This window comes from Diplotaxodon limnothrissa, linkage group LG15 (genome assembly GCF_057381915.1).
Source record: "Diplotaxodon limnothrissa isolate DT_005_m linkage group LG15, D_limnothrissa_male_GT1.1, whole genome shotgun sequence".
Taxonomy (NCBI): domain Eukaryota; kingdom Metazoa; phylum Chordata; class Actinopteri; order Cichliformes; family Cichlidae; genus Diplotaxodon; species Diplotaxodon limnothrissa.
The window spans coordinates 38,267,262-38,293,329 of NC_140610.1; the positions used below are offsets into that span (position 1 = coordinate 38,267,262).

The 26,068-nt window shown below is 38.7% G+C and overlaps 1 protein-coding gene across 1 annotated transcript; it reads right to left on the reverse strand.

Moving 5' to 3' along the window:
- On the reverse strand, positions 1–25,540 carry armc9 (armadillo repeat containing 9). The gene is made up of 26 exons (XM_085372105.1): positions 25,523–25,540; positions 25,096–25,293; positions 24,767–24,892; positions 24,384–24,554; positions 22,377–22,532; positions 22,169–22,261; positions 20,746–20,770; positions 20,058–20,215; positions 19,649–19,747; positions 18,918–18,953; positions 15,923–15,957; positions 15,710–15,821; positions 15,317–15,409; positions 14,198–14,288; positions 13,859–13,982; positions 13,586–13,725; positions 12,053–12,129; positions 11,477–11,551; positions 10,746–10,836; positions 10,465–10,517; positions 9,672–9,770; positions 8,720–8,835; positions 7,858–8,018; positions 6,995–7,100; positions 3,951–4,138; positions 1–23 (listed from the first exon to the last, which is right to left on the reverse strand). Exons 2-26 carry the CDS (start codon positions 25,168–25,170, stop codon positions 1–3), a joined length of 2,523 nt encoding a protein of 840 aa, XP_085228231.1. The 5' UTR covers positions 25,171–25,293; positions 25,523–25,540.
- Positions 25,541–26,068: the final 528 nt, after the last annotated feature.

Sequence of the window (26,068 nt, forward strand, 5' to 3'; positions counted from 1 at the left end):
TCACCTCCTCTTTGATTGCCTGCCTGAAGACAGAGGGAGAGGGGAAGGAAGAGAGGTTGATAGGTTGATGAAAGGGGGTAAGAGGGAGAGAAAGCGGAGGACAATCAGACTTAATTCATCAATAAAATGAGAACAAAATTAAGTTGCTTTGTCACCAATGTATACAAAACGTAGTTGTTAAGCTCCTGTCACTGTGTAAGAAATAGCATATTTAAATGAAAGATTTAATCCAGACCTATTTAAAAAATAAAAAGGACAGTGCTGCTTCTTCAGCTTCTCTGGTTCTCAATTGGCTAGGACATTTTCCAAACACGTAACCGAGGTTATTATGGTTAACTAAAAATAAACACTTTATTTGAGTTAACCAAAATGAAAGGGACACAGTGGACGTTTTAGTTGTTAGTTTAATATCATTTTGTTACAACTTGCCTGATGAGGCTTTGATGGACACACTTACTGAGACTCAAAGACTGTGAGTCAACTGCTTTCAAAACGTTCAAGGTTTTTATTGTATTATCTACTGTGATTGCTCTAAATATTTCCTCTGACACCTGCCGGTCATACAACAGTAATTAAAAAGACTAAAACCAATAAAAACTGAACTGAAATGGACAAACCGGCTCTGGAAACCAACTGAAACTAAAGTGAATTAAAAATAAAAATCCCAAACTAAGCAAAAATAAAAACTTATTAGAAATCATAAAATTGTAAGAACTCTGCTCTTAACATTATGGCTCAGCAGAAACTCCTATCCTTGTCTCTACTTGCTAAGTGGGTGGCCTGTTAAGCCACACAAACATCTTTTCTTTACCCAAGGGAGCCTTTCACTCAGTCACAGCAGATATGTATGCTAGAAAAAACAAAACAAACAAAAAAGCCATTAGCCTGAGGGGAATCTTGCTCAAATGTGTGCTTGTTATTACACAGATCACTGAACCACCCCCCCCCCCCCGACAATAGCTTGAAACATGCCAAAAAGCTTACTATACAATACAGGTTATTTTATATAGCATGTCTGTTTGCTTATTGCCCTTCAAGATGAGATGTGATTAAGTGACAAACATCTGATATTCGCCAGACCTCAGAAGTACAACACACTCACAGAAGGATGCGGTGGCTTTGAGTAGCTAATAGGTGCCATTACAAACTTCGTGGTAAGGGCACCCATCGGAAGAGCCGGAGGTAATCGCTCATGAAATGCAATTAGGATGCATGAGAGCATGGAGAGATGTTATCGGCCAACTAAGAGCACCAGATCATCTCTGCGCTGACTCCAGTTCTGTGTGTAAGACATGAAGTTGACAGCAAATAAAAATGGACCCAATATCAGGCCTGACAGTGCAGTGCCTCCAATAAAAGCTAACTCAATTAGATTTTCCCAGTTTTCATTTTCCCAATAAGTGCTTACTGTGTTTTTTGTTTATAGCCATTGTTACGTTCTGCATGATAAGCCGACTTATGATTCAGACTACTTTGTGTCGCTGGCCATAACGGGAAAAACATTAATGCAGATTTATAAGGAAAGTCTTAAAAAAGGGGCATATTTTATTATATAGAGACTTCTGGCAGAGACTGGTAAGAAATGAAAGAGTGGCAAGTGAATATCCTTAGTGGAACTGAAGCAAAAGTTGCTGGGAACCAGTGCAACATTTTTACAGTTAATTTCCTTTAGCCATTGTGTTGCTGTTGTCTTGGTAAGTAAGTACGGCATGAAAAACTGGATTTTCAGGCCTGGGAACACCCACACACCCAGGAGTTTCCTGACATGCATGGTTGTGTTGATATATGAAATGTAAAACTGATGTTACACAAATATTTGGTGATTGTGTGGCAGAGATTTAATCAAGCAGTAAATAATTCACAATGCTCTACATGTTTGGTTGTGTGGGGTGCTACAACTCCATGACAGTCACCGGTTAATGCTTTCATCATTTATATAAGGCACAAATAACGTGTTTTTTACGAATAATTATTTCGAACAAATACTTTAAAAAATATTTGTATTCGGAAACAAGGAAAAACTTTAAATCAAAAAGCTGAGTTTCCTTATGAGACCGCAGAACATGACCGGATGAGTGAGTGACGTGTCGAAGAGGTGAGTGACACAGGCTGCTCCACACAGCAACAGAGACGGCTCTGCTGAGCCAAAAAACAGTGAACTGCATCAGGATTTTGTTGAATCGATTTTTTTGCACCTCCAAATCTGAGGCCATGGTTCTCAGCCGGAAAAGGGTGGAGTGCCCACTCCGGGTCGGGGATGAGTTCCTGCTCCAAGTGGAGGAGTTCAAGTATCTCGGGTTCTTGTTCGCGAGTGATGGGAGAAGGGAGCCGGAGATCGACAGACGGATTGGTGCTGCAGCCGCAGTGATGCGGACGCTGCACCGGTCCGTTGTGGTGAAGAGGGAGCCGAGTGTAAAAGCGAAGCTCTCAATTTACCGGTCGATCTACGTCCCTACCCTCACCTATGGCCACGAGCTGTGGGTAGTGACCGAAAGAACGAGATCGCAGATACAAGCAGCGGAAATGAGCTTCCTCCGAAGGGTGGCTGGCCTCTCCCTTAGAGATAGATGGTGAGAAGTTCAGCCATCCGGGAGGGGCTCAGAGTAGAGCCGCTGCTGCTCCACATTGAAGGGAGCCAGCCGAGGTGGTTCGGGCATCTGACAAGGATGCCTCCTGGGTGCCTCCTGGGTGAGGTGTTCCGGGCATGTCCCAGGGCAGACCCAGGACACGCTGGAGAGATTATATCTCTCGGCTGCCCTGGGAACACCTTGGTGTTCCTCCGGCTAAGCTGGAGGAGGTGACTGGGGAGAGGGAGGTCTGGGCTTCTCTGCTTAGGCTGCTGCCCCCGCGACCCAGCCCCGATAAAGCAGAAGAAGATGGATGGATGGATGGATTTTTTTTGTACCTTAACTGAGTTCCAGAGGCAGTATATAACTTTTGTGAAGATCGTTAAAAGGTTAAAACAATCCTTGTGTAGTTGTCACTTATTAACGTAGCTGAAACTCCCCACATGGATTTGCGGAACCGAATAAAAGAGTATTGCTGCTGCTGAGCCATCTGGCAATAACATAAATAACATAACAGCCAATGGCTCTTATGTTATTTTCTTTTCAATGACGTTCCTTGTGACATGTTTATTGCTGGATTTATGGTAAAACATCAACTAATATTGCATATCCATAATTATTATAATGTATATAATTAAAGAATACTTACACTATAACGTTTGTTAGAAGTGTAACGCAAAAAAAATGGATTTTTACGCTTATTTTGAATTTTACTCGAATAAAAATACAAATACTTTTCCCTCCTCAACAAATACAAATACAGATACAAATTCCGGCTGCTTTGCACATCTCCAAGTACTGTTTTCCATCATAAACTGAAAATGCATGCTCAATAAGACTCAAATAAGTAGTGTTGTGCTGATATACTGGTCGATATCAGCCATCTGCAAGTATACTGGTATTGATATTTATAACAGCCGATAAGTAAACATTTTAGTAATAAAGAGAAGACAGGAACACCATTCAACCATGCTGTAAGTATTGATGTTGGGAATTTGTTTCAGATTGCACTGCAGGGTTAGGACTGCAGATTGGCTAACAAAAACTGACCGATTCTTTTTGTCAGCTTATCTTACTAAGGGTGGAAAATAAGTACAGATAATAAATGTTAGGGAAATATGGTTATGATTCCTGTGTTTGCAAGAAAAAAAAAATCTGGGCTGATATGTCAGATTTTTTAATCGCCACATATCTGTATCGGTTTTAAAAATGCAATATACTATTGCTTAAAGTGCATCTACAGCAACTCTTTTCTGAGAGTCACTGAACATTCAAATCAGTGCTGGCCACCATCTAGAGTGGTTGGCAGAGTAGATGAAGTAACCAGATGGGGCCAAAATCTGCCAGACTGGTGTTGATTTCCCGCTCTTAGCATACGCTTACTTCCATTCCCGCCTCCTCCTGTGGAGCTGGCAGAGACAGGCCGGCTGCTCTGCTGCGGCTCAGACTGTGAGAACTGGGGAGCCAGGGCCAGGCCTCTACCCCGGTGAGCACTGTTCTGGTTGGTTGCTGTGTCAGGTGAACGGGGAATCTTGGGCTTACTTGCAATTGCAGGGATATAATCATTTCTGCTGACAGGGACAAAAACAAAAAAGAATATAATCTGTTTTTGGTAAAAAAAAAAAAAAAAGAAAGAAAGAAAGAAAGAAAGAAAGAAAGAAAGAAAGAAAGCATTAACAACAATCTGCCAATTAAATGAGTCACTATAAATACCATGATAATCATACAAAGAAGGATAAAACAGAAAAAACCCCTGAAACTGGTAGGATGGGAATATTTAACAGTTAAGTTAGGAACGTGATCTGTAAGACTGTGCAAAAGTCTTGCAACCCCTCATTTCTGTATATTTTGCAAGGAAAATGGGAGATAGGCACAGCAATAAAGTCACACATGGCATGACAGAGTTTTTCTCTGTCATACTTTATATGTATGAATATTACAACAGGGCACGTTCTGACTGGACATGCATCAGTAAATCCTCATTAGTGTTAACTTTCCTGTTTTCCCTTTCTCTAAAGCCTAAACACACGTAGGGTCACGGTGGTTTCCATAAAAATAAGAAAAGTTTTTAATAATTGAGGAGCAATTATTAATTTTTAGGTCTATTTGGACAACAGACAAGACAATCGTTTAGTCATTTTTAGACAATCAGTGTTAAACACTAATATAACATTAGAACATATTTAAAATGCCTTCCTTCCATTCAAATTAGACATTTTCTTTTTTTTTTATACCTAATTTTCTTTGTGCACCTTCTTTATGGTGTCTGAGAAACAGGGTCACGAGTGAATAAATGTCTTCAGCGTCCAGTCACAACCTCCTCTAATGTTCTTATCAGGAAAGAGCTAAGCGACCTACATCCTGTTGAGCAAGCTCACACTTATCAAATGGATCGATTTCATTCTGGTTTCTGTTCAGGGTAGTCACATTGGCTCCAATATCTCTGATAAAATCTGGTATAACTAAGCGTTACTGTCACGGTCCTGGATCGGTGACCCAGTGTTTTGAGTTTCTTGTGCCTAATCATGACAGTTACAGTGTATTGTATTCCCGTAAAAATGGGTGGAGGTGCTATCCTTGCATGTTGAGCTCTGTTCAGAAGCAAAATGAAATGGGTACACATTTTACATAACTTTTCATCAGTCCCTAAAATTCTTTTTAACAAGTCTCGAGTCTGAGTCCCGATTTCTGACAAAGTGTGAGTGGAAGACAGCCTGACTCTCCAGCAGGTGTTACTCTGTCTTAGGGAATCAGTTCATTAGTCTAAAAACAATTGCAAACACACACATCTGCTCTTTTGGCATTTGCCAAACCACCGTGTTGCTAAGATTCTCTTCAGCTCAATATGAATGGCCATTTCATCTCACTATAAAAGTCTTGCTTTCCAAACTGGGGTGAAACGAGGCTACCGAAGTCAGACTCAACCAGGCTGTATTGTAGAGGTGTTTTACGTTCCTGGGGGGTGAGGTGTGGGGGAGGCGAGGGACTACTGAAGCAGTTTCCTGGGACTCATTATTGTGGGTGGGTTTCAGGAGTCAAGTTCCTCTGGGATTTAAAGGAGAAGAGAAGTAGGGGAGGTTCGATTGAATGGGTCTCTTTGTGGGCACTGCTCGTTTAAACGCATGTCACAGTCTCACAGACCAGCTTGGCAGTGCTGAGTCACCTATCGTGTTCAGCAACATTCTTGCCAAATCTTTACACACACACACACACACACACACACACTCTTACAGGAATCTCTGCAGTTATGTGGTGGTTGTTTTTTGTGCTCATTCCTTAACAGCATCAGATCAGGTCTGGTTCTAGTTCTCAGGAAAAATTAAGCCAAGAATATTTTAACATGTTATTGTTGGCTCAATAACTTTTTTTTAAATGTAAATTTAGTTTGTATATATTTAGTACATATATAGTATATATTTCTCTATAAATACAGAGAGTGTGAAGTGCCCAAATGTTTGCTTTTTGAGTGATTTTTTTTTGTTATGTTGAAACTGCAAAAGTTTAAAAGTTTTGTTTTTTTTTTAATCATCTTGTTATCTGTTATTTTATTGGCTGCTCTTTCTGTCATTTTCAATCGATCAATCAAAGAGAATAAAAAGTAAAATATTAAAAATAGGATTTTAGCAGCACAAACATCATCTGCAGAGAGCTAACAGCTTTTTGGGAAAAATCAGTGTAAACAAATCTGATAGAGTGAAAATCCAAAGTGAAACTGTTCATATTTCCATCGATATGTGCAGAGGAGGTCAGAAGAAAGGAACAACAGTGAACATCTTCTGCTTGGCTGCGCCATGGTTTGGGGTTCATCCAGCTGTGTTGGATGATCTTATTAAAACAGATGGAATTATGAACTCAGAAAAGCACAGTCAGATTTTACCATCTAGAAAGCATCCGATTAGCAACAGCTTCATTTTTTAGCATGACAATAATAATAAAAACACTGCCAAAATGTTAAAAGCACATCTGGATAGAAAAAACACATAACAGAAATGAATATTAAGTCATGGATTGGCCTCCTCAGAGATCGAAACTCAACATTAATGAAGCAGTCTGGGATTATCCCGAGAAGAGCTTTGAAATGTCCTTTCGGATGCTTGGACAACTATTCCTGAAGTCTGCTTAGAGCGATTACAAAAAGGAGAGTTCACTCTCAGTTGAAGAAGAAAGATGGTCTGTTTTTGCCTTTCATACTGTATTTCCATGTATGATTGCACTAGAAAAAAAATGAGTCTAAACAGTTTTTATAGTCTCTCTGTGACTGTTTACATTCAAACTCTGATCAAAAACCTCAACCTGATTAACTTTGACTGTCGTTAAACTGTTGCCTTTTTATTCAAAGAACTGCAGTAAAATTCAACACAAACAGCCATGTTATACATAAAATATGAACATGAGCGCGCTCAGTTTACATTTGTGTGTCAGTATACCTGGCAGAGTGTCCGTTGTGGTCCTCCTGGGAACATCCTTTTCTGGCTCTACCTTCATACTGCCTGTCCAATTCTGACTCCTGGGACAACTGCCCACACTCTGAGTCTGAGTGGGAATAAATTAAGAGTGTCAAAAGACCAATTTTAGAATCAACCAAAATGTCAGACCTTCAAATGGAAACAAAGGTCATAACTTTAAAAAACTAAAAAAAAAGTAGATGGACAGCTGAACACTATCAAACACACAAGCACACTTGATACCATCAAACTAAGGTCATTAGCCTTCTGGTGCCCACCCACCGATCTGAGCCATGGTCTGAGTAACTCTCATCACTCCGGCCACTCACACACATACTCAGACTGAGCACTTTGCAATCTGTCCTCTAATGTGTGCCTCCCTCCTGTTTTGTATATACTCCTCTTGTCTACTATTCATTCCTGCTGTCGTACTATTTATATTTGTATTTCAAGCACCCACAGTTTCACTGTACATGTACAGTGACAATAAAAGGCTATTCTATTCTATTCTATCCTATTCTATTCTGCTAAGTCTTTATCCCTTATGGTTTGTGAGGAAGTTGCAGGAACTTCATTCTCTGGAACTATCTTTTGTTGCTTGTGGACACTGGGCACCACATCAAATACATCTAACACACCAAATAAAAAGCAGCAGGTAGAAGGGAAATTAAAGATTTTTCCACAAAAATGCACAGAGCTTCTACTAAGTGTGAGTAATCTGAGCGCAAACATCTGATTTACAGCCACGGCTGTTAGACACGGTCAAAGAGTTATTATTTTACTCTTTTGAAATTCTACCGCTACTCCTAAATTACATCTGAAACTCTGAAAGTTGAGTCACCCACCGATGCTTTGGCGTAGGGAGTCTGTGGTGCTCGGCCGACTGCCGGAGCGTGTAGGAGGTCGTGAGTTGTATCGAGAGTGTGGCAGGCTTCCTTCCCCGCTCTTCTGTCTGTATTCTGTGTCTCTGCTGGTCTCGCCTCCCCGACTGGCGGGTCGATAATCACTACACATAACACGAACACAATCTCACATTAAGAACTTCCATGAGGATGTTGGTGTAAGCAAGATGGCTTTTAACTTGAAAAAACAATTTATTTTGATGATTCCACTGACTTTCATCAGTGCTAGTTCTCCATATTTGTACAGCTCTCTAACAGTTAATTATTTAAACTGTTAAATACAAGGTTAGGCCTGTTTCTCTAGGTTGGTGCTCAGAACAAGGAAATTACCTTGTCAAGACCAAACAAGATGCTTTACAGCAATGGTATGCAGGCACTCCAGTTCTAGTCTACTGCAGCTGACTCATCTCTTCAAAGTTTACGCTTTGCAAAGAAAAACATCAAAATACATTTGAAACATTTTTGTATTTTCAGAGTTTTAGCGGCAAGAGGAACGTCGTTATCTATGTATCCTAAACAAATGGTGGCACAATTATCTACACAAGCTACAGATTAGTCAGCTCATAAAATCTATGGACTACTGTGAAGTGATCAGCCTTTAAAGAAATGAGGCCTGAAGACCGGTATCTGAGATCTAAGGACCAATGTTTATGGTGGTTTGTAAATCACTTAAAGAGAGGCTGCCGCTGCACAGTTTCTCATGTCTTACACATTTTATGGTCCCACAGACACCACAAAGAACTGTTTTAGCTTAAGAGTGAACTTCAGTTTGGATCTTATGACACCGTTTGGTAATTTAACTTACCCCACGCCGATATTACGATGAGAACTAGGGGTGACTGGCCGCTGTAGCGGCTCATCAGCAGCTGGCTGTGGTAGAGGGGTTGGCTTCCTTTTCACTTTTGTCATGTTGGTCATGATCTACACAGCCACACACACAATAAAACAGTAACATACCAAACAAATTTCCATCATGGAAAAAAGTGTTAACAGGGAAAAGAGAGATTACACGTAACTTTTTCTCACTGTAAACCTGACTGTGTTCTGTCCGGCGTATTGGCCGGTCATGAACTCATAGCCACATAAAACAGATCCCTAAAAAACTAACAGGCCAGCACCTGAGATATCAAAAGCCATCACCACAAAGAGGCAGCGATGTGTGCGGTACCTTATCTAATCATGAGGTAAAATATATTTCATGCTAGCATTTATGAACTAAATAGCCAAATAATTACAATTCTGTGAATGCACAGACCTATGCACCGTCTAAAGTTCAGTGCACGCTGTGATAATGTCATATCCTGTTATTGGTGCAATAAACAAAATTTACAAGCTACTTTGCAACTTGCCCGTAATACATTCAAATTCAAATTTTATTTGTCACGTACACAGTCATACACAGTACGATATGTAGTGAAATGCTTGGACAACTGCTCGTGACCTAAAGAGAACAAAAAAGGAAAAGGCTATGAATAAGATAGGAAATAAATATGAAAAATTAAAAAGGGTAAATTTAACTAGGAAGGAATAAAATATAAATTAAGGTTAAAAATGAAATAACTGTACAACACAAATTAGAATGAAGGGTAAATTTAACTGGGAAGAATAAGATAAAGATAAATATATAAATTAAAGTTGAAAATAAAATAACTTAAAGTTGAAATTATATTATTCTTGATTAGTGTCAAAATTTGAACTCTGCGTCTTCTTAGCTACAAACAATATGTTTATGGTGAAAATGTGTGTTTTGCTCTTACTCCCAGGTACTCAGTGGTGAGCAGGCTTTCCCCAGACAGTTCCCTGTGCTGTGGCTGAAGAACTTCCTCTTTATCAATGTCGATCTCCATTAAATCTTCCTGTCACAATGCAAAGACAATAAATCACTTGAGAAAGAATTTGTGTGCAGTGTCAAAAATGCATATTGTCCGCACATGCACTTAATTTATGTTTAAGCATTAAGCAGCATTATATAAAACACCCACAGGGTTGCTGCAGGTCGATTTTTACCGGGTTACATTGGCAAAGCGTAACTTCCTCAGACTGACTAAAAATTAACTCTCACCCATTAAGTTTTAATTTTAAAAATTAATACAATGCTTGGTACCATTCCACAAGGCTCTGACAAGGGACCAGTGTATTCTGTAGTTTTGAGACTGCCACTCAGAAACAGGTATGTACAGTACGTATCAGTTCACCATTGTGGGCAGGGAAACGGATAGCAGCTATAAAAAAAAACAAAAAATATAAACAAAAAAACACCTAATTCGAGATTACAGGGCAAGGGCACTCACACTCAAGGAACTCTCATGGGAACAGGAAGAGAATGGAATATGTGCTTATACACACACACCCCAGGAAACTCCTGTAATTCATTTACATTTTAACTTTTTAAGTCCATCATTCCCCCTCATACTTTATTTTCTTTGTTTAGTTCTTTTGATATGAGCCAGTTATTTATGGTTCAGTGGTTTTGTTGAATTAATTTGTAAACAGGCATTTAATATGATGATGGAAAACACCAGCACATTGATGTTTATCAGGCGGCCTTACGTCATTGTCATCCTCTTCCTCCTCATCATCAGACTCTGGTCCTTCCTCTTCAGCTGGGGGGGGGGAGGATTAAAAAGCCAGCAGATTTTCCAAAATTATACTTCATAAAAAAACTATAGTTTCAAATGATAACTAATGTTATGAAAACTGGGGATCTGAAACAGGAAATGTAAGATATCAAGTTTCATATTTACATATTTTGTTTTTCCTGCATTGCTTGAGTCGCTTACTTTTGGACTACCAGTTTATCATCTACGTGTTTAACAGTAAATTTCACTAACCTGAGTTTAGCTGTTTAATGATGAATTCAATCTGTCTGTTAAGGTTTGGGTTCTCCTCTTTGATGTAGCAGCGGAGAATCTCTTCAACGCTCTTCACACATGAGGGAAAGACACACAAAACATTCAAAAAATTTGTATGCAAGTATAAAATTACAGTATATATATATATATATATATATATATATATATATATATATATATATATATATATATATATATATATATATATATATATAACAATATTTGGCCAAAGCATATTTGGCCAAGGCATGTGAAAGATGAACATACCTAGGTGACACTGTGATGTCACTCGTTGCTTTCTGAAAACTAATTTAAAAACACTGAGATTGCATCCGTGTCCATTTTGGCCTTTTATAATTGGTTCTGATGAAAAAAAATGGCTAACTAATTAGCTAAAATTTGTTAGTCAATACACTAGATAATCCTCATTTTTGAAATGATAAAACGATTAAGGTTGATTAAGGTGTGCTGACCCAGGGTTCCCCACTTTAAAAGAAAGTATGTTTTAAAGGTCTCGCTGATCGCATTGACTTCAGTTTGCAGACCTGGAAGCTGCGTCCATCTTTTATACTTTTTGTGATTGCAACTCCACATTTTAACTACACTTCCATTTACAACTTTCTCTGCCTATTAAATGAACACCTGTTCTTTACCGAGGAAAGTGAAGAGGAAGAGACATGCAAACTGCAAAATGCAAACTGCTATCTCACCATCTCTCTTGCTTCCTGTCGCACAGAGGGAATGCACAGGATGCTGTAAAGAGCTCCATTCACATATGGCCAAATCTGAAAGTGACACAGACAAACACAACCTCTATCTCTATGGTCTCAAATACAGCAATTAGAGATGTGTGCCCACAAAGAGGAACTAATGTTTGTGCTGTGGATAAGCTTTTTTTTTTTTTTTTTTAACAACCTGACCGCTAACATAAGTAAAATCAATGAACTCTGTGCTTTCTATGTTTTATTGATGTTCCTGCAGTCATGGCTCACTCATGCCAAGACTGCAAGACATTTCAAGGGACATAATTACACAGTGTAACATAACAGTAGAGAGACTGTTAATTTATGAATGTTGGCGGTTTTAGTTTATGATATGCTAGCAACTCGTGTCATTTTCTATCCTTTAATGGCATTAATTCTGCACTTTCCACCTATTGCATGCAGTACACACTGTTTGTTGTGTAGCCTGTATCAGTTTCAACCACGAGAAATCTGTTTTGCTTGCACACTGCAACCACTGTGCATGCAACTTCTGTGCTGTGTGTTGGTAGATGTGTATATCACCTCGTGGTTCTCATGTCCAAGGAGATCAGTCAAAACTTTTAGCACATGCTTGGCGTTTTCTGCACACTTCCTTTTTCCTGTAAAAAGACAACCATCCAGCACACAAATTTAGCAACGCTTTTTCTGTGTGCAATATGATGGGACTCTTATTTGATTTAATACATATAAATCCGGTTAATGACTTCCCAGTACTTATCCGTGTAAGACAATACAATTACTGATAAATCAAATGTGGGACAGTATTTCATTGTGGCATTCTACATTGAACAGAAGTACAGCATATAATAAAAACATGTTTTGGGAAAAAAGAAAAGGAAAGAGGGAGCGTCTGAAAGCGATACATCCTAGATATGACGTAAATGGAAGACAAATAATTGTAAAAACAAGAGTGCAGTGAAAACATGTATTCAGAAGGACCGAAAAGCTAAACGTTTGCTTTCAATGCAAACTTAGGCAATAATTAACCTTAGTGTATCAGCAAAAAAAAGAAAAAAGAAAAGAAAGAAAGAACAGGAACAAACCTAGACCTTGACTCGTTGTGGCGTGAAACAAGGTCGTTCTGATTTTCATGATAGCATGGACTATTAATAAGCTCTATGAATGAACGTTATAGTATAACCCATGGTGTGTTTGAGAAGACTTATTTGACTTGGAAATTATTCACGGACAGTGAAAAAAAACAAAGACACAAAAAAGCACACAGAAAATCAACACCAGTCTTAAAGTAAATATAGCATAGTAGCATAGCGTAGTAAATAAAATAAAGCCAATTATTGTTTAACATGGATGAAAGACAATAAGGAAATTGTAAGCCTGGGTCAAAAGTCAACTGATCAGAAAAAGGTTTCCTACAGTAAGGCTTAAAAAGAAATGTGTTTATTCTTTAATGCCCTGTAAAAGCCTTGAGCCAGCTCTCCCTCTCACCTTCCTTTATTTGTTTATCACATTTTTGCTTCCACAGAGTGAGATTGTTATTTTATTTACTTTATAGTAAGGTATAAAGACCAGTCTTTATACCTTGCGATTTTTTGATTTGTTGGTGAAGCCACTTAAACACTGACCTATGAACCATTCACGCATAAAGACAACTTGGCAACTGTAAATTCTACTTTGAGGGATTTAGTTATTAGCATAATTTGTTCCTATTTCTTCAGTTCAGTCTTTAGTTGGTTACTGATGTCATTCACAAACAGTACCCATTTCCCATTTTCTTGGCAAAATAAAAATATATTTGCCAATGGCCAGAGCTGCCTCTCAGCCTCCTAGCAGACACACCTATCAATTTCAAAATCCTACATCTCCATGTTCTCAAGTTATCACGTTCACAAGATTTTTACAGAACGTGATGCGGTCACTGAAAGTGGAACTTGTTGATACATCGGATTTTTAGTAAGTGCATCTGTGGTATCAGTTTGAAGCTCCTACGTCACCTCATTCTTGTGTTATCGCATTCACAAACGCCGGTGTCCATGCCGCCCGTCTGGTGTTCGCATTATTGAGCTACATTTATGTTCTGCATGTTTTTATGTTTACCCTTTGTTCGCAAACACAGGTTCATAAGCAAAGCTGCAGAATACTCCAGGTTGTAGTCACTGAGGCAGTCTGAGTCCTGGAGCTCATCCACTAGCCAGCCAATCAGATCATCTGCAATCATGGCTGTCTGCTGACTCCTCCTAACAGGCGAGACATGATGTAAGGTCAAATATTCATGCTTGTCAAAAGGACAAAAATTGTGACATATTCATTTAAAAAACATTAATCAAGATAAGAAAGGATTTAGAAAACCCTAGTAATTTTAAAAACTACCTGAGGCTGAGTTTCTGCAGAGCCACAAGGACATTTTCGCGAGTAAGAGATTCTTTTTCTTCCTTTCTGAGTGTTTCTGTCAGATGTTTCAGAAGAATGGGGATTTGGGAGAGGTAAACACGACCTGTAATAAATATCAAAGGAACATCTTGAAAGCATTCACAGCCATTCTAAAGTCTCCTTTTTACAAAATGCTGTCTACAGTTACTGTTTAGCTTTGTGGAGCATCATTAATAGTTTTTCTTCAAAACGGAAAGCCAGTAAGGTCAAACCATCAGGAATCAACTTACAAAGTAAATGATGATGCCTAATGAGCTCTAATGGCAGCTTTAAACTTACCCTCTGCAAGGGAAGCAAATGCATTGATGAGACGAGCCATGTATTGACGGACAATCTCGTTTGTTGATCTCATTAAATGAAGCACAGTTTTCTAAGGAAACAAACAAATGTAGGGCAAGTTGTGCACTGTGAGTTTTTCCACTCACCATTTTTTGAAGAGTGAAATTTCTTAGAGACAAGGACTATGAATTTAAACATAAAACACAATGTAACTTATTTGAGAAGTAGCATCTTTTTAAATGTGTCCTTCCTTAATGTTCATTTTTGCAACACTTTAAAATGAAAGGCATCATATTTATGTACGCTGACCAACACCTCAGTTAAATGCAGAGTCTTCCAGCGTTGCTATAGAATTTAATTTTATTTATATAGCACTAAATCTCAACAACAGTCACCTTAAATGATTGCAGAGTCACTTAGATATACCTAGAAAACCTTGAAACATACACAGGAGTACAAAGATTGAAAGCATTTATGAAAGGGTTATTCACTCTAAAGAGATTGTATTCAGCATAGCACCTGAAGCTAAAGGCTAGGTGAAAAGAAAATGACGAGAGAAAAGAAAAAAAAGAACAAAGTGTGTCAAAAGTCTTTCACGAGGGTAAAGTTTGGGACACAATCTGAGCTTCTCAGAGGAAAGTGCTTATTCTGAGACTGGGAACCATTTCTAAATGACTCACCATTGGGTTCAAATGATCTCTTAATATAAAATAATTACTAAATATTTGATAATGTTAAGATCATAAACAATGATTTTCTTCCTCTAAATTTAAATATATGACCTACAGAGCTAAACAAATTGACAGATTAGACAGTCTAGAATAAAAACAAGAAGACTGTGATATTTTAGAAATCTGTCAAAAAATGTGTTTACAAGTTTGATTGCCTTTTCCCTATCCTCCAGCTTTGTCATGAAAGTCACCTTGTAAGGATAACATAACCTTTTTGGGAGCGAGTTATGTTCTAAGTGTTGGTTTAAAATTGTCTGGAAGCACCACATTTCTACGATTCTTTTATTTACGGCGTGTTTTTCAATTTGCACGTTCACAAGTTAATTAACAGGCCCTCTGAATGAATTTTGTAGTGTTAACATGCATGATAGTGAAGCTATAACCCCACCTCTTTAGTACTGTAGCACTCCAGAAGATCATTGCTGATGTAAGCCTGAAGCACAGTATCTCTCTGTTCACCAGGGAGTGAGCGGGTGAGTCTCTAAAAAGACATTAGAAACAGATCCAACAATCAGCACTCAAAAGTCTAGTCCAAGTAAATATAAGTGCCACTCTTCTTTTGTCCAGGTTCACAAACTGCCCAAGTTTCTGGACGCCCCAAATTAAAACTGTACTTAACGCATTCTACTCTCTGAGGATGAAGATGGATAAATACACTGATCTTAAGTTATAAGCGAGTGTTGGAGCCAAACAAAGTCACAAGGAAGGCTGATGATCAGATAAATACGAGACATCTTATCACTAAGGAGAAGGCTGGAGATAATAAACAGAATACTCTCACCCATCGCATTGCCTGAAGTAGCAGAGACTGAAGTCTCTCTGAGCCTTCGATGAGGTCTTTCTTAAGCTTCTCATAGTCTAACGAGGGCAACATTGGCACATCCTTTGGTCTCCTGGTGATTTAAAGAGAAACGAGATAGCAGCCTTGTTTTATTTGGGTTTAATGAAACTGTATGATTGGTACAAAAATGATTTCTTCCAAACGAAGACTTACTGTGGTGCAATGGACGCTCGTAGCATAGAGGAAGCCTACAAGAGAAGGCAGAGGAAAAAAAACAGAGATAATGAGAAGAAAAAAAGGAGGATCTTTAATGCAGGGTATTTTTTTACAATCTGACTTTATTTATCACTTTAAAGTGTGCAAAACATACCACATGCAACATTAACCATATGTTACTCTTACCATCTGGTCCATCCAATCTAAGATAATCAAGTTAGCTAATGTGTAAATATGTCATTAGTAGTTTTTAAGACATGCATACATCATCATGCGTGTGGTACATGCTGAGTACTGGGACATACAGTATTACAGTGTTTGGCAATATTATCTATGCAGTAAGAGGCCAAGAAACAGTACCAGAAAGGGTAGGCTAATACTTCTGCATTTGTCACACATTAGTCCATCTGTGGTTTTTTTTAGATGGCTCCAGAGTGTAGCAACTGACATCTAACAAGTGAAAGACCCCCACTTTGACCCAGGAGAAGAAACAAAAACTTGATCACCGAGGTGTTGTTGTTGTGTGTAAAGTAAGGTGAAACTGACTATTAAAGTTTTTACTCTGAGGGTATTTTGAAAACCCCTGAAATCAAATCTAAGGAGGAGGAGGAGGAGAACACTGATCCGTGTAAACGGAGGTATCGCCTTGCCTGGCACACTAAAACAAACAAAGAAAAAGAACAGAACAGTGATACCTGGCTTCTTTCCCAAGTTCCTTTCCCCCTAAACATTTGGTGCCCATGTACGCATGATAATATGTTGTTCTGGGACATTTGACACTGGCGCACCAAGCAACCAGAAGGTCATATTTAAAGCGACAATCAAATATGCTGCTTAGTAAGAAGAGAACCATAAAGCTAAACAAAGGTACTTCTGACAACAGCAGACGGCTGACTGTTGTCAGGGCAGGGATAGCTCAGTAGGTAGAGTGGTGGCCCCATGATCGGAAGGTCGGGGGTTCGATTCCCCTGAACAACTACCCTGAGGTACCCCTGAGCAAGGTACCGTCCCTACACACTGCTCCCCGGGCGCCCAGTGGCTGCCCACTGCTTCACTGAGTGAATGGGTTAAATGCAGAGAGGGATTTTCCCCACGGGGACCAATAAAGTACACTTTCTTTCTTTCTGACAGAACAGAAATCCAGGTTTCTGCAAAGACAAAGATGGAGGTGTTCAGTCAATCCCACCAAAGAGCCAATTATATGTTGAACCTGAAATCTAGTGTTTGCATTGAAGCGCATACAAGCTAAATTTTAAAACGACTAATTTCGACTGTGTGGTGGCAGGAAAGTCAACTACAGGGTGGGCCATTTATATGGATACACCGTAATAAAATGGGAATGGTTGGTGATGTTAATGTCCTGTTTGTGGCACATTAGTATATGTGAGGGGCAATTGTCTATGGTGTGAAGATACGAGATGTGCAGCACCTGAAACTACGGATACTGGATGCCTGTGCTGACATTTCTTCTGCGGTGTTGCTATCAGTGTGTGAAGAGTGGGAGAGGGTTGCATTGACAATCCAACACAATGGGCAGAACATTGAACACATTTTATAAGTGGTCAGAAACTTGTAAATAACTCATGAAAGAATAAAGTTACGTTGAATCCAAGCACACCATTGTTTTTCTTGTGACATTACCAATAAGTTTTATGTGTCACATGACCCTCTTCCTATTGGAAAAATAAAAGATCTAAGATGGCCGACTTCTAAATGGCCACCATGGTCACCACCCATCTTGAGGAGTTTGCCCCCTCAAATATACTGATGTGCCACAAACAGGACTTTAATATCACCAACCATTCCCATGTTATTATGGTGTATCCATATAAATGGCCCACCCTGTATATTTAAACCAACAATGTAAGCTGCGACCCTAAACTGAATTAGCACAGTTTTTAGATGTTCTTTTTTGATCCTTGAAAATAAAAATGACTCTCTCCCCCTTCATTTAGTCATTCAACCTGCCCAAATAACTGGCTGGAGTCTTTACCAAGATAGCTGCAGAATGGGGAGACTTGCTTGCAGCAAGACTTTATGTCCAAGTTTTATCTAAATTTTGAGTCCTGATTAGTTTTTATATTCTTTGAATAAAAGTGAAATGCTTTTTATGTTTTTTCATCTTTTCAATCTGTTTTTACACTGTGGTTACAACCAAAATCATGGACTGTTGATGCTATTGTCTAACTACAAGGCTTTATGCCTTGGTCCAAACAGCAATAAAAGAAAGATTGATAATGTACAAAGACAAAGACTCTGATACTGAGGATAAATTATGGCCTTGCACTCACTTACATTAAACTAGCAAGCCTAAATGAGAAAAAATACTATCCTCAAAAATAATTTATGAAGCTAAGCAGGTATGTTGACCTGCTTAGCTTTAAACTGCTACGTAACAGTGGTTTAAAGTAAAGTTTACTAGCTATGGCTGCTCATTTTTTAATGTTTAACTATACCTAAAAACAGCAAATTTGATATGTTGACCCTGGGTGCCTGTTTTTAAGGTTGTTAAGAATCCTACATGAAGTGTTCTTGTTGCTGCCTTTCAAATAGCTGTAATATAACCTGTCCTGTTTGAGAACCCGAGCATGCGAGTAATTCTTTTAAATCAAAACACCCTGTGATGGCCATTCTTGTTCTGTCATTTTATATGGCTATAATCTAAAAAACAAAACAAAAAATAACAATAAGCATAAGAGAAGAAAAATGAAACTGAGAGATAAGTTGAGAGCTAAAGGCTAAAATGAGAGTTGAGGAACAATGACTGTCATCGTCCTTACTGCAAATAAAGCCAAACATACGTTTAAACTGGGACAATCTAGCGGGAATGCACATATAGTCAGGAGGGTGTGATGAAGAAATATGTTAGGAGGTCATGAAGGACATAAAGACAACAACAGGAGGGAAAAGGGAGACACCGAGGCAGAAGCTAGATGAGAACTGGGGACCTGAGCAATAAGAAAATGTAAAGATGAAAATATATGAAACTTACATAGCCATCATCATAGGGACTCATAGAGTAATATCCCTTTGGGGACAAAAGCATCACACAAGCAAAAAAAAAAAAAAAAAACCACACACACAAAACACAGAAAAAAATGTTGTTCAGTTCAAATAGAAAGAAACAAGATTTCACAAGCCAGAGGTCAAAACCACAATGAAGGCCGCTAACAGCAAGCATGATTGTCAAGCTGTGGACAGTTTTTTAGGTCGGTTGGGAGCCTTTTGATTATCGGTGGCACAAAAGAGGCAGAAAAAGAGGCTTAATAACAGCAGCAAGGATTTAAGATTTAATGTAACTCTGACCCATCTCGACACCTTTAAATGTCGTCTTTATGGGAGAAACACAGTTACATTTCCAAGGCAGATGATTACGTAAATGTCTGTGACTGCTTATTGGAAATTTGTGTTGTGTACACTTGACTTTCCAACAATGACTGTATTGATTCAACTCCAGGATCCAGGAAGCACTCATTCTAGGATGCACACAACAGAATGACTAGACAGCTTACATAAAAGGAACAAAGATGTCTTTTTGTACATAATGTAAACACTCCTTAAGTGCACTTTTCCCCGATTGTGGCTCTTATCTCCTCACCGTCTGCTATGCATACTCTATGCGTCAATAAAATCACATTAAGTTGGGGCCAGGTGTTGTTGTTACTATTCTGAGGCGTGAAGAAGAGGGAAGGAATAGAGCTAAGACTGTGTGCTGCAACTCACAGTGCCTGGCCTGGTGAAGTCTGTGCTCTGCATCACACTCTGTCTCATCTGGCTGCTGAACAGGCGAACACACACATTCTGCAGGTACTCTGGGGAGATCTGCAAAAACAAGGCACGTTCCCCTGAGCTTTAAAATACTGTTTGTGCGAGAAGAGCAGGGTACTACAAGTGTATTCTAGTTTTCCAAATATTAAAATCTTTTCATATATATTTTCAATCCATTTTGCGCATCAAAAGATTTCTTGTTGGCGCTCGCATGCACACCACTGGACTTTGAATATGCAAATTTGGGGGTTTTTGTCCTGTGTGCACACATTCTTTTCTAACTTGTGCCACACTTATGGACTCCGTATCTGTTGCATGTCTGACAGAATGTGTGCTTGTTTGTCCCACAATTAGCCTGCCCTACCATCTTTCCGCTGACTGTGGCCTCCAATGAGTCGACCAACTCAGCAGTGATTCCAATCAGGTTATGGTAGTCAGCTTGCATCTTGTTGAACTTCCGTACGTAGCTGGTGATGCGGCGATCTGATTCAGCCAGCTGGAGCTGTAACTGCTGCGTGGCCTCTGTGCATTCACCCAAACAAACAGAAAAAGACGGAGACTGCAGAAACCAACACTGGCTTACATGCATTAGGTGAAAATGCCTGTTATCCTTTCAGATGTCAAGAAATTCATTTAAAAATTAAACAATATTCTGAAATGCCATTTTTAATCAACCTCTCCAACACCAATCTCATCATTGACTTTTCTACTAACCTTTATCAATATTTAACATAACGTTTTTTATCCATTAGTGAGAGTTCTGTAAGTGTTATTACGTAAATAATACTTTCCACATTATACAAATGAATCAAGCAAAAAACCCTTGGCAAACAGATGTATAATGGGTGACGCTGATATGACTTCTTTATCTGTAGTATTAGTTGACCACTACTGATTAATGAGCAGGTGTGGCCGTGAGCCTTTGTTCCCTTTGAGATTATGAAAAGTTGAAAGAAAGAAAACTGAATAACTGGCAATAAGAAACAGCTGTTGGGGTGAAGAACTGCAAACTGCAATGCACGAAAAGGTAGACTCTGTGATGGGGTAATTACCTTTAGTACTCCTTCCACCCTCCTTCTGCATGAAGCTGGTTAAAGATCACATACTTAGAGACAAATCAAACATTTCTCCTGTATTTATTCCCTTGTTAATGGTTTCATCAGGAATTACATACAAATGAAATAATTAGTAAAAGGACTGCAGATGGAACTAATTAATATCTGAAGCCTCAGTTATGCTTTCTCTGTCGGTTTGAGTCCAAGTCACGCAAATTTCATCATGAGATGCTGAGCGTGGTCCACGCGGACATCTGTTTTCCTGAAAGCAGCACAGACTTTACATTACAACATACCAGATGTGCATGCACCCCAGGTAGCAGACAACAAACAACGACAATTGGTTGTGTTCCTACTTTCACTTAAGTACCCTATAAATGTCATGTAAGCACATGTAAATGTTATTAATTGGCTGAGCCAAAAAACACTGATGCTCAAATGTTCCCACTTTTGGTAACCGTGTTAATTTTGTATACACTAGAAACATTTTTTTTCAGCCCATAGCTTTTTATTTTACAAAGCTTTGAAAGTTGGCTAGTTTAGTTTCACAAATATGTACTGAGCAAAGTCTATGTGGTGGGTTTCCAGTATCCCAATAATTCCATTACCTTTGCCTGCCCTTCTACTCTGAGGAGGTTAGGATAACTTTGTTTCTTTCTGTGCATTAGCTAACTTGATAAAATCTAAAACCCCAGTTGGGGACAATGGTTGTCATGACGGTTGTTATCAACTTTCTCTTTTAGGCTGGGTTTTGTGTTTCCGACTGTGCTCTCAAAAAAGTTCACAGGTTGAATTACTGGAACTTTACAGTAAGTAGTAAGTAAGTAAAATTTTGGCAATTCCAGAATATTTTTTAATCGAAACTGACTTTTAATTCAACATAACTCACTATCCCGTCAATCTCTCTTCGTGGTACGTCTCTCAGGTTGTCACATGATCAAACATGTTACAAGAGACTGGTTGTTAAAGAATTCCTTATTCACCTACAGAACATATATGTATTCTACATTTAAATGTGCAGTCCAGCTAAAGAAGGCAAGTTTTTTTGCTCCTCAGTGGGTTTATTTTCTACACATCATACCTTGCCTTCAACGAAATTGCTAGATTTTTACTGTTTGCTAAGTTTTATAAGTTTCACTGAAGGCTGTTAAACTACCTAACCTAGTAATCTGTTAATGTAAAAAGCTGGAATTGAGAATTTAATTGACAAAAGTTACGTTTTACTTGACAACCGTTTACCTGTCACGTGGGTTTGTGCAATGAATGAAAATATGAATTGTGTTAATTTTCTATTAGTTTCAGATTTGTCGCTAATGCCATCTCACTGAAATCAAAACAAGACAGACAAATCCATTTGTACATCTGTACTCTGATGGTTTTCCCAGCAACGGCTCATTAGTGAGGCACAGTAGAAGGATACATATAAAGTCATCAGCCTTGGGCTGTTAGATGGCTTAAGTATCACTGACAGGAACTGCTCCAGCTTATCTCTCAATTTTGGCATCCAGGAATCCTAAAAACATGAAACAGAAGTTAAATATGAAGTATGGTGATGTTCATTCTCACAGTGTGACTTAGTAACTGTACTAGATGGTTAAAAGCAAGGTAATATTCTATAAGTGTAATACCTGGAACAGTTCTTTGAAAGAAGGGTGGACAGTGGGGTTGGGAACAAAAGGCAAAGCGTAGTAAGGCAGAAACTCTGTGGTCTGGCTCAGAGCTCCTCCTCGAGTTTCCAGGTACTGCCTGAAGAAGGAAACCCTCTCTTCAAACTCAGCACGGTCCTTGAGGTAGATTTGAGATGTCCATCAAAAACAATTCATGAACAAAATTTAAAAAAATAAATAACTAAATCAGGTAAGCTTAAGGCTGGGGTGTCCAAACTCGGTCCATTTTTAATTGGCCCGCAAGTAATTTTATAAATAGAATAGAATATGGCCCGCACTTCTTGAGTGTATTGCACTTCTTAGTTTTAACACCAGGGGGAGCTGCTGTTGATCAAGGCAGTTGCTCCACCAAAAAGGCAAATCACAGAAAAACTTATCCCCAAGTTACTAAACATGGCAGAACCAAAGAAGCAAAAGGTAGAAAGTGAGTGCAGAAAATTTCAGACACGGTGGGAGAGTGAATATTTCTTCAAAGAATTCAAGGGGAAGTATGTCTGTTTGATCTGCACTGAAACTGTGGCAGTTATGAAAGAGTATAATGTACGACGTCATTATGAAACCAAACATCAGGCCTATGCATCTTACACTGGTGCTGAGCGAGAGCAGAAATTAAAGCAAATGGTAGCTATGCTGCAGGGACAGCAACAGTATTTTTTTGCGTGCTCAAATTGTCCAGGAAAAGGCTCCAATAGCCAGCTATGAGGTCGCCCAAGACATGGCAAGCCTTTTTCAGATGGAGACCTCATAAAACACGGCCTCGTTAAAGTCACCGAAATAATGTAGGCCTATCCGGAAAAAGTGCAGAACTTCAACAACGTCAGCATGTCCAGAAATACAGTTGTGCGACAAATTGAAGACTCGTCAGCCAACATTAAACTGCAACTGTCTGATAAAGCTGTGCTTTTGATTTTTACACCGATGCCACAGACACCGCACAGCTGCTAATTTTTTTGCGGGGAGTGGACGAGAGCACGAGCGCTTTATGTGAGTAAAAATATATTCCACAGTACCCGTGTGTTAATAAGCATGCATGTGTAGGTACACATGCTTCAAATATCAATAATGCGCATCAATTATGTCACTACCCTGCTTTTGCGCACCACTTTCTTTATATGCACAGCGCACGCAGACGTAGTCAGCTGATCTCATCTGATGCAGATTTGCTCCTTGATCAAGTGACATTTGTCTGGATTTTTGCCAGGAGTGGCGTACGATCAGCACTGCAGCTGGATGGCCCGATTTACATACCCAGCGCAGCTGATACTCACCAGAATAATTTACTAAAATTATATGGACTCCTGTTATTAAGTCCAGTCCATCGTCCATCGTTTCAAACGGACGTTAATAGATGTTTTGCTAAGCCTAATAACTTAAATAATAAACTTGAAATGTACCCGTCCCATTTTCCCCTTTATTGTTTTTTCTCTGGACTGTAAATCTTCTGTCTAAGAAGAAATCTGAGGCTGCTGTTCTGAGAATGAGCTACCAAAGCTTTTTCTGAATAAATCAATAAACATCAATTTATGGAAAGCTGTGATGAAGGCAGTTTTGTCTTTAATTATATTCAACAATATAACACATTTGACCACTTTTAAGTGATTTTTCTAACTTTAATACAGTAAAGTTAAGGTTATATACCTAATTTCTAGTAAGTGGCCCAGCCCCTCCTATATTTTTATGTATGTGGCCCTCAGTGAAAAAAGTTTGGACACCCCTGGCTTAAGGGGTCACTTAAGAAGACGCAATACATCTTCAATTATGATTGCATGTTTTGCTAAAAGAAGCATAAGGTTTTTTACAAATCTGTATAAATAAATGAACTCAAACTCCAATTGACTCACAAAATTGTTGCCACAGAAGGGCGAAAATAAGACTCTGGCGCAGCTTAGTGGACATATGAAAAATAGCACATAATGAAATAAGTATTAACAGACACATACACTTGTAAATACACATGTAAATACATACATGTCCTACAGGGTGCCTCCTCAGTGGGTAGATTGTAAAGTGGATGTAAAGGTAGAACTCCAGTCCCTGGGCCTCAGCATCAGTGTCTTTAACTCTGTGGGGAATATTCTCTGTCCACAGTTCAAAGAACACCCTGTGGTCTCCATCATCAAATGAGCTGAGAAGGTCTTTCTACAAAAGTCACATTTTTTGTGGTTTATCACACAGTAATAATTGAGTCTCAATGTACATGACTATTACAGATCTTTACAATTAATACAGACAAATACATCAATTTGAACTTTGCTTTGAGGTTGCAATATTTACATGTTAATTAGCATTTTCTAATCAAATAGTCTTTTGCACTTTTTACCATCACTCCTCCATGAAAAATCAAAATGTACCTGAATTACACGTGTCTTTGAGTCTTTGAGAGTATTCCCTCGAGGCTTTGAGAGGAGTCTGCCTTTGCTTTTGCACTCCTTCTCAAAACTGTGAAGAGTTTCTTCAAATTCTTCAAATTTGAGGTACTACAAAGAAACGAACAAAAAAATACAAATAAACACACGTGACATACCACCTCAATCAGAGCAGAATGTAAGTATGCTTTCAATCATCTATGCATAATTTATTGTAGAAACGCTATATATGAAAGTTGTGCATTGCGATTACTTCATTTCTATTAATGCTCACTGCGATTTGCATATGGCAGTTTACAGAAGAAACGTGCTACCTCCTTAATCATCCCAAGAAGATCGGTTTCATTTGCCGAGATGTCCCCCATATTGGCTGCCTCCTTGGAACTCATGTGAGTACCGAAAAGCTTTAAAATATCCGGCAGCAAAGAGTCCCACTTTCATTCAATAACGTTTTCGCTCCGAGTTAGTATTTTGCGGTCTGTTTGAATTGGACAGCACAATGGTTTGAGCAACTAACACACACACACACACACACACACAGAAAGAGAAAAACATCAACAAAGATACAACTGATGGCGATTTTACTTTATAATCTAAAATTCAAGCACATTTGCCTTAAAAGTGAATTATTTTCATCACAGTAAGACATCAGAGACAGCGTCAAGATGTCACAAGCTAGCTAATAAGCTAACTCATCAATTAACGTTATGCGACATAAAGAGAGCGCATTAACATCATTACCTCGTTCGTATATCAGGTACTTGGTGAATACATTTCATTGACACTTCCGAGGCGCTCACGCATAGAACCGTCCATTTTTGTGAGGATTTGTGGTCTTCAGTTGCAACTTATATTAGTTAGATAGCCATTAGCTAGCAACAGTACACAGACAGGACGCTAAAAAACACCTAGCAACCGAATAGACTGGAAAGTAGAGGCAAATGTCGTAAAGATTGCCGAAAGGATGCTATTTGGTTCTTACGTATTCTTTGCAGATTATTGTGATTTTCTTTTGCTCTTTTTAACTTTATAACAACAATAAGGTATCTCATGAGACCATTTATTTTTTAAACTAGCTGGAAAACCTATATATTTGTTTCGAATATTAACGTAGAGAAAGAGCAGATAGGCAGGTATTTTTTTTTATTATACGTTTTTTTTTGTCTGTGGCTGAAAAAATTCGTCTATCTGTCTTTATCTAATTTCGTTATATATTTACGTTTATATTCTGTCTTTCCGTATTTCAAACCGGAAGCACTTTCTATGTCAAAGGTTGAGCACATTGTT

Bases quoted from the DNA above. Each gene is read 5' to 3' on its own strand.
- armc9 (XM_085372105.1), bottom strand. From the start codon at position 25,170: ATGAGTTCCAAGGAGGCAGCCAATATGGGGGACATCTCGGCAAATGAA. The intron at 24,555-24,766 runs GTACATTTTGAT...TGACTTTTGTAG, and splicing joins CAAAGACACGTGTAATTCAG to AAAGACCTTCTCAGCTCATT. The intron at 20,771-22,168 runs GTATCCTTCTAC...AGCTTCATGCAG, and splicing joins CAAGGCTGATGACTTTATAT to AAGGAGGGTGGAAGGAGTAC.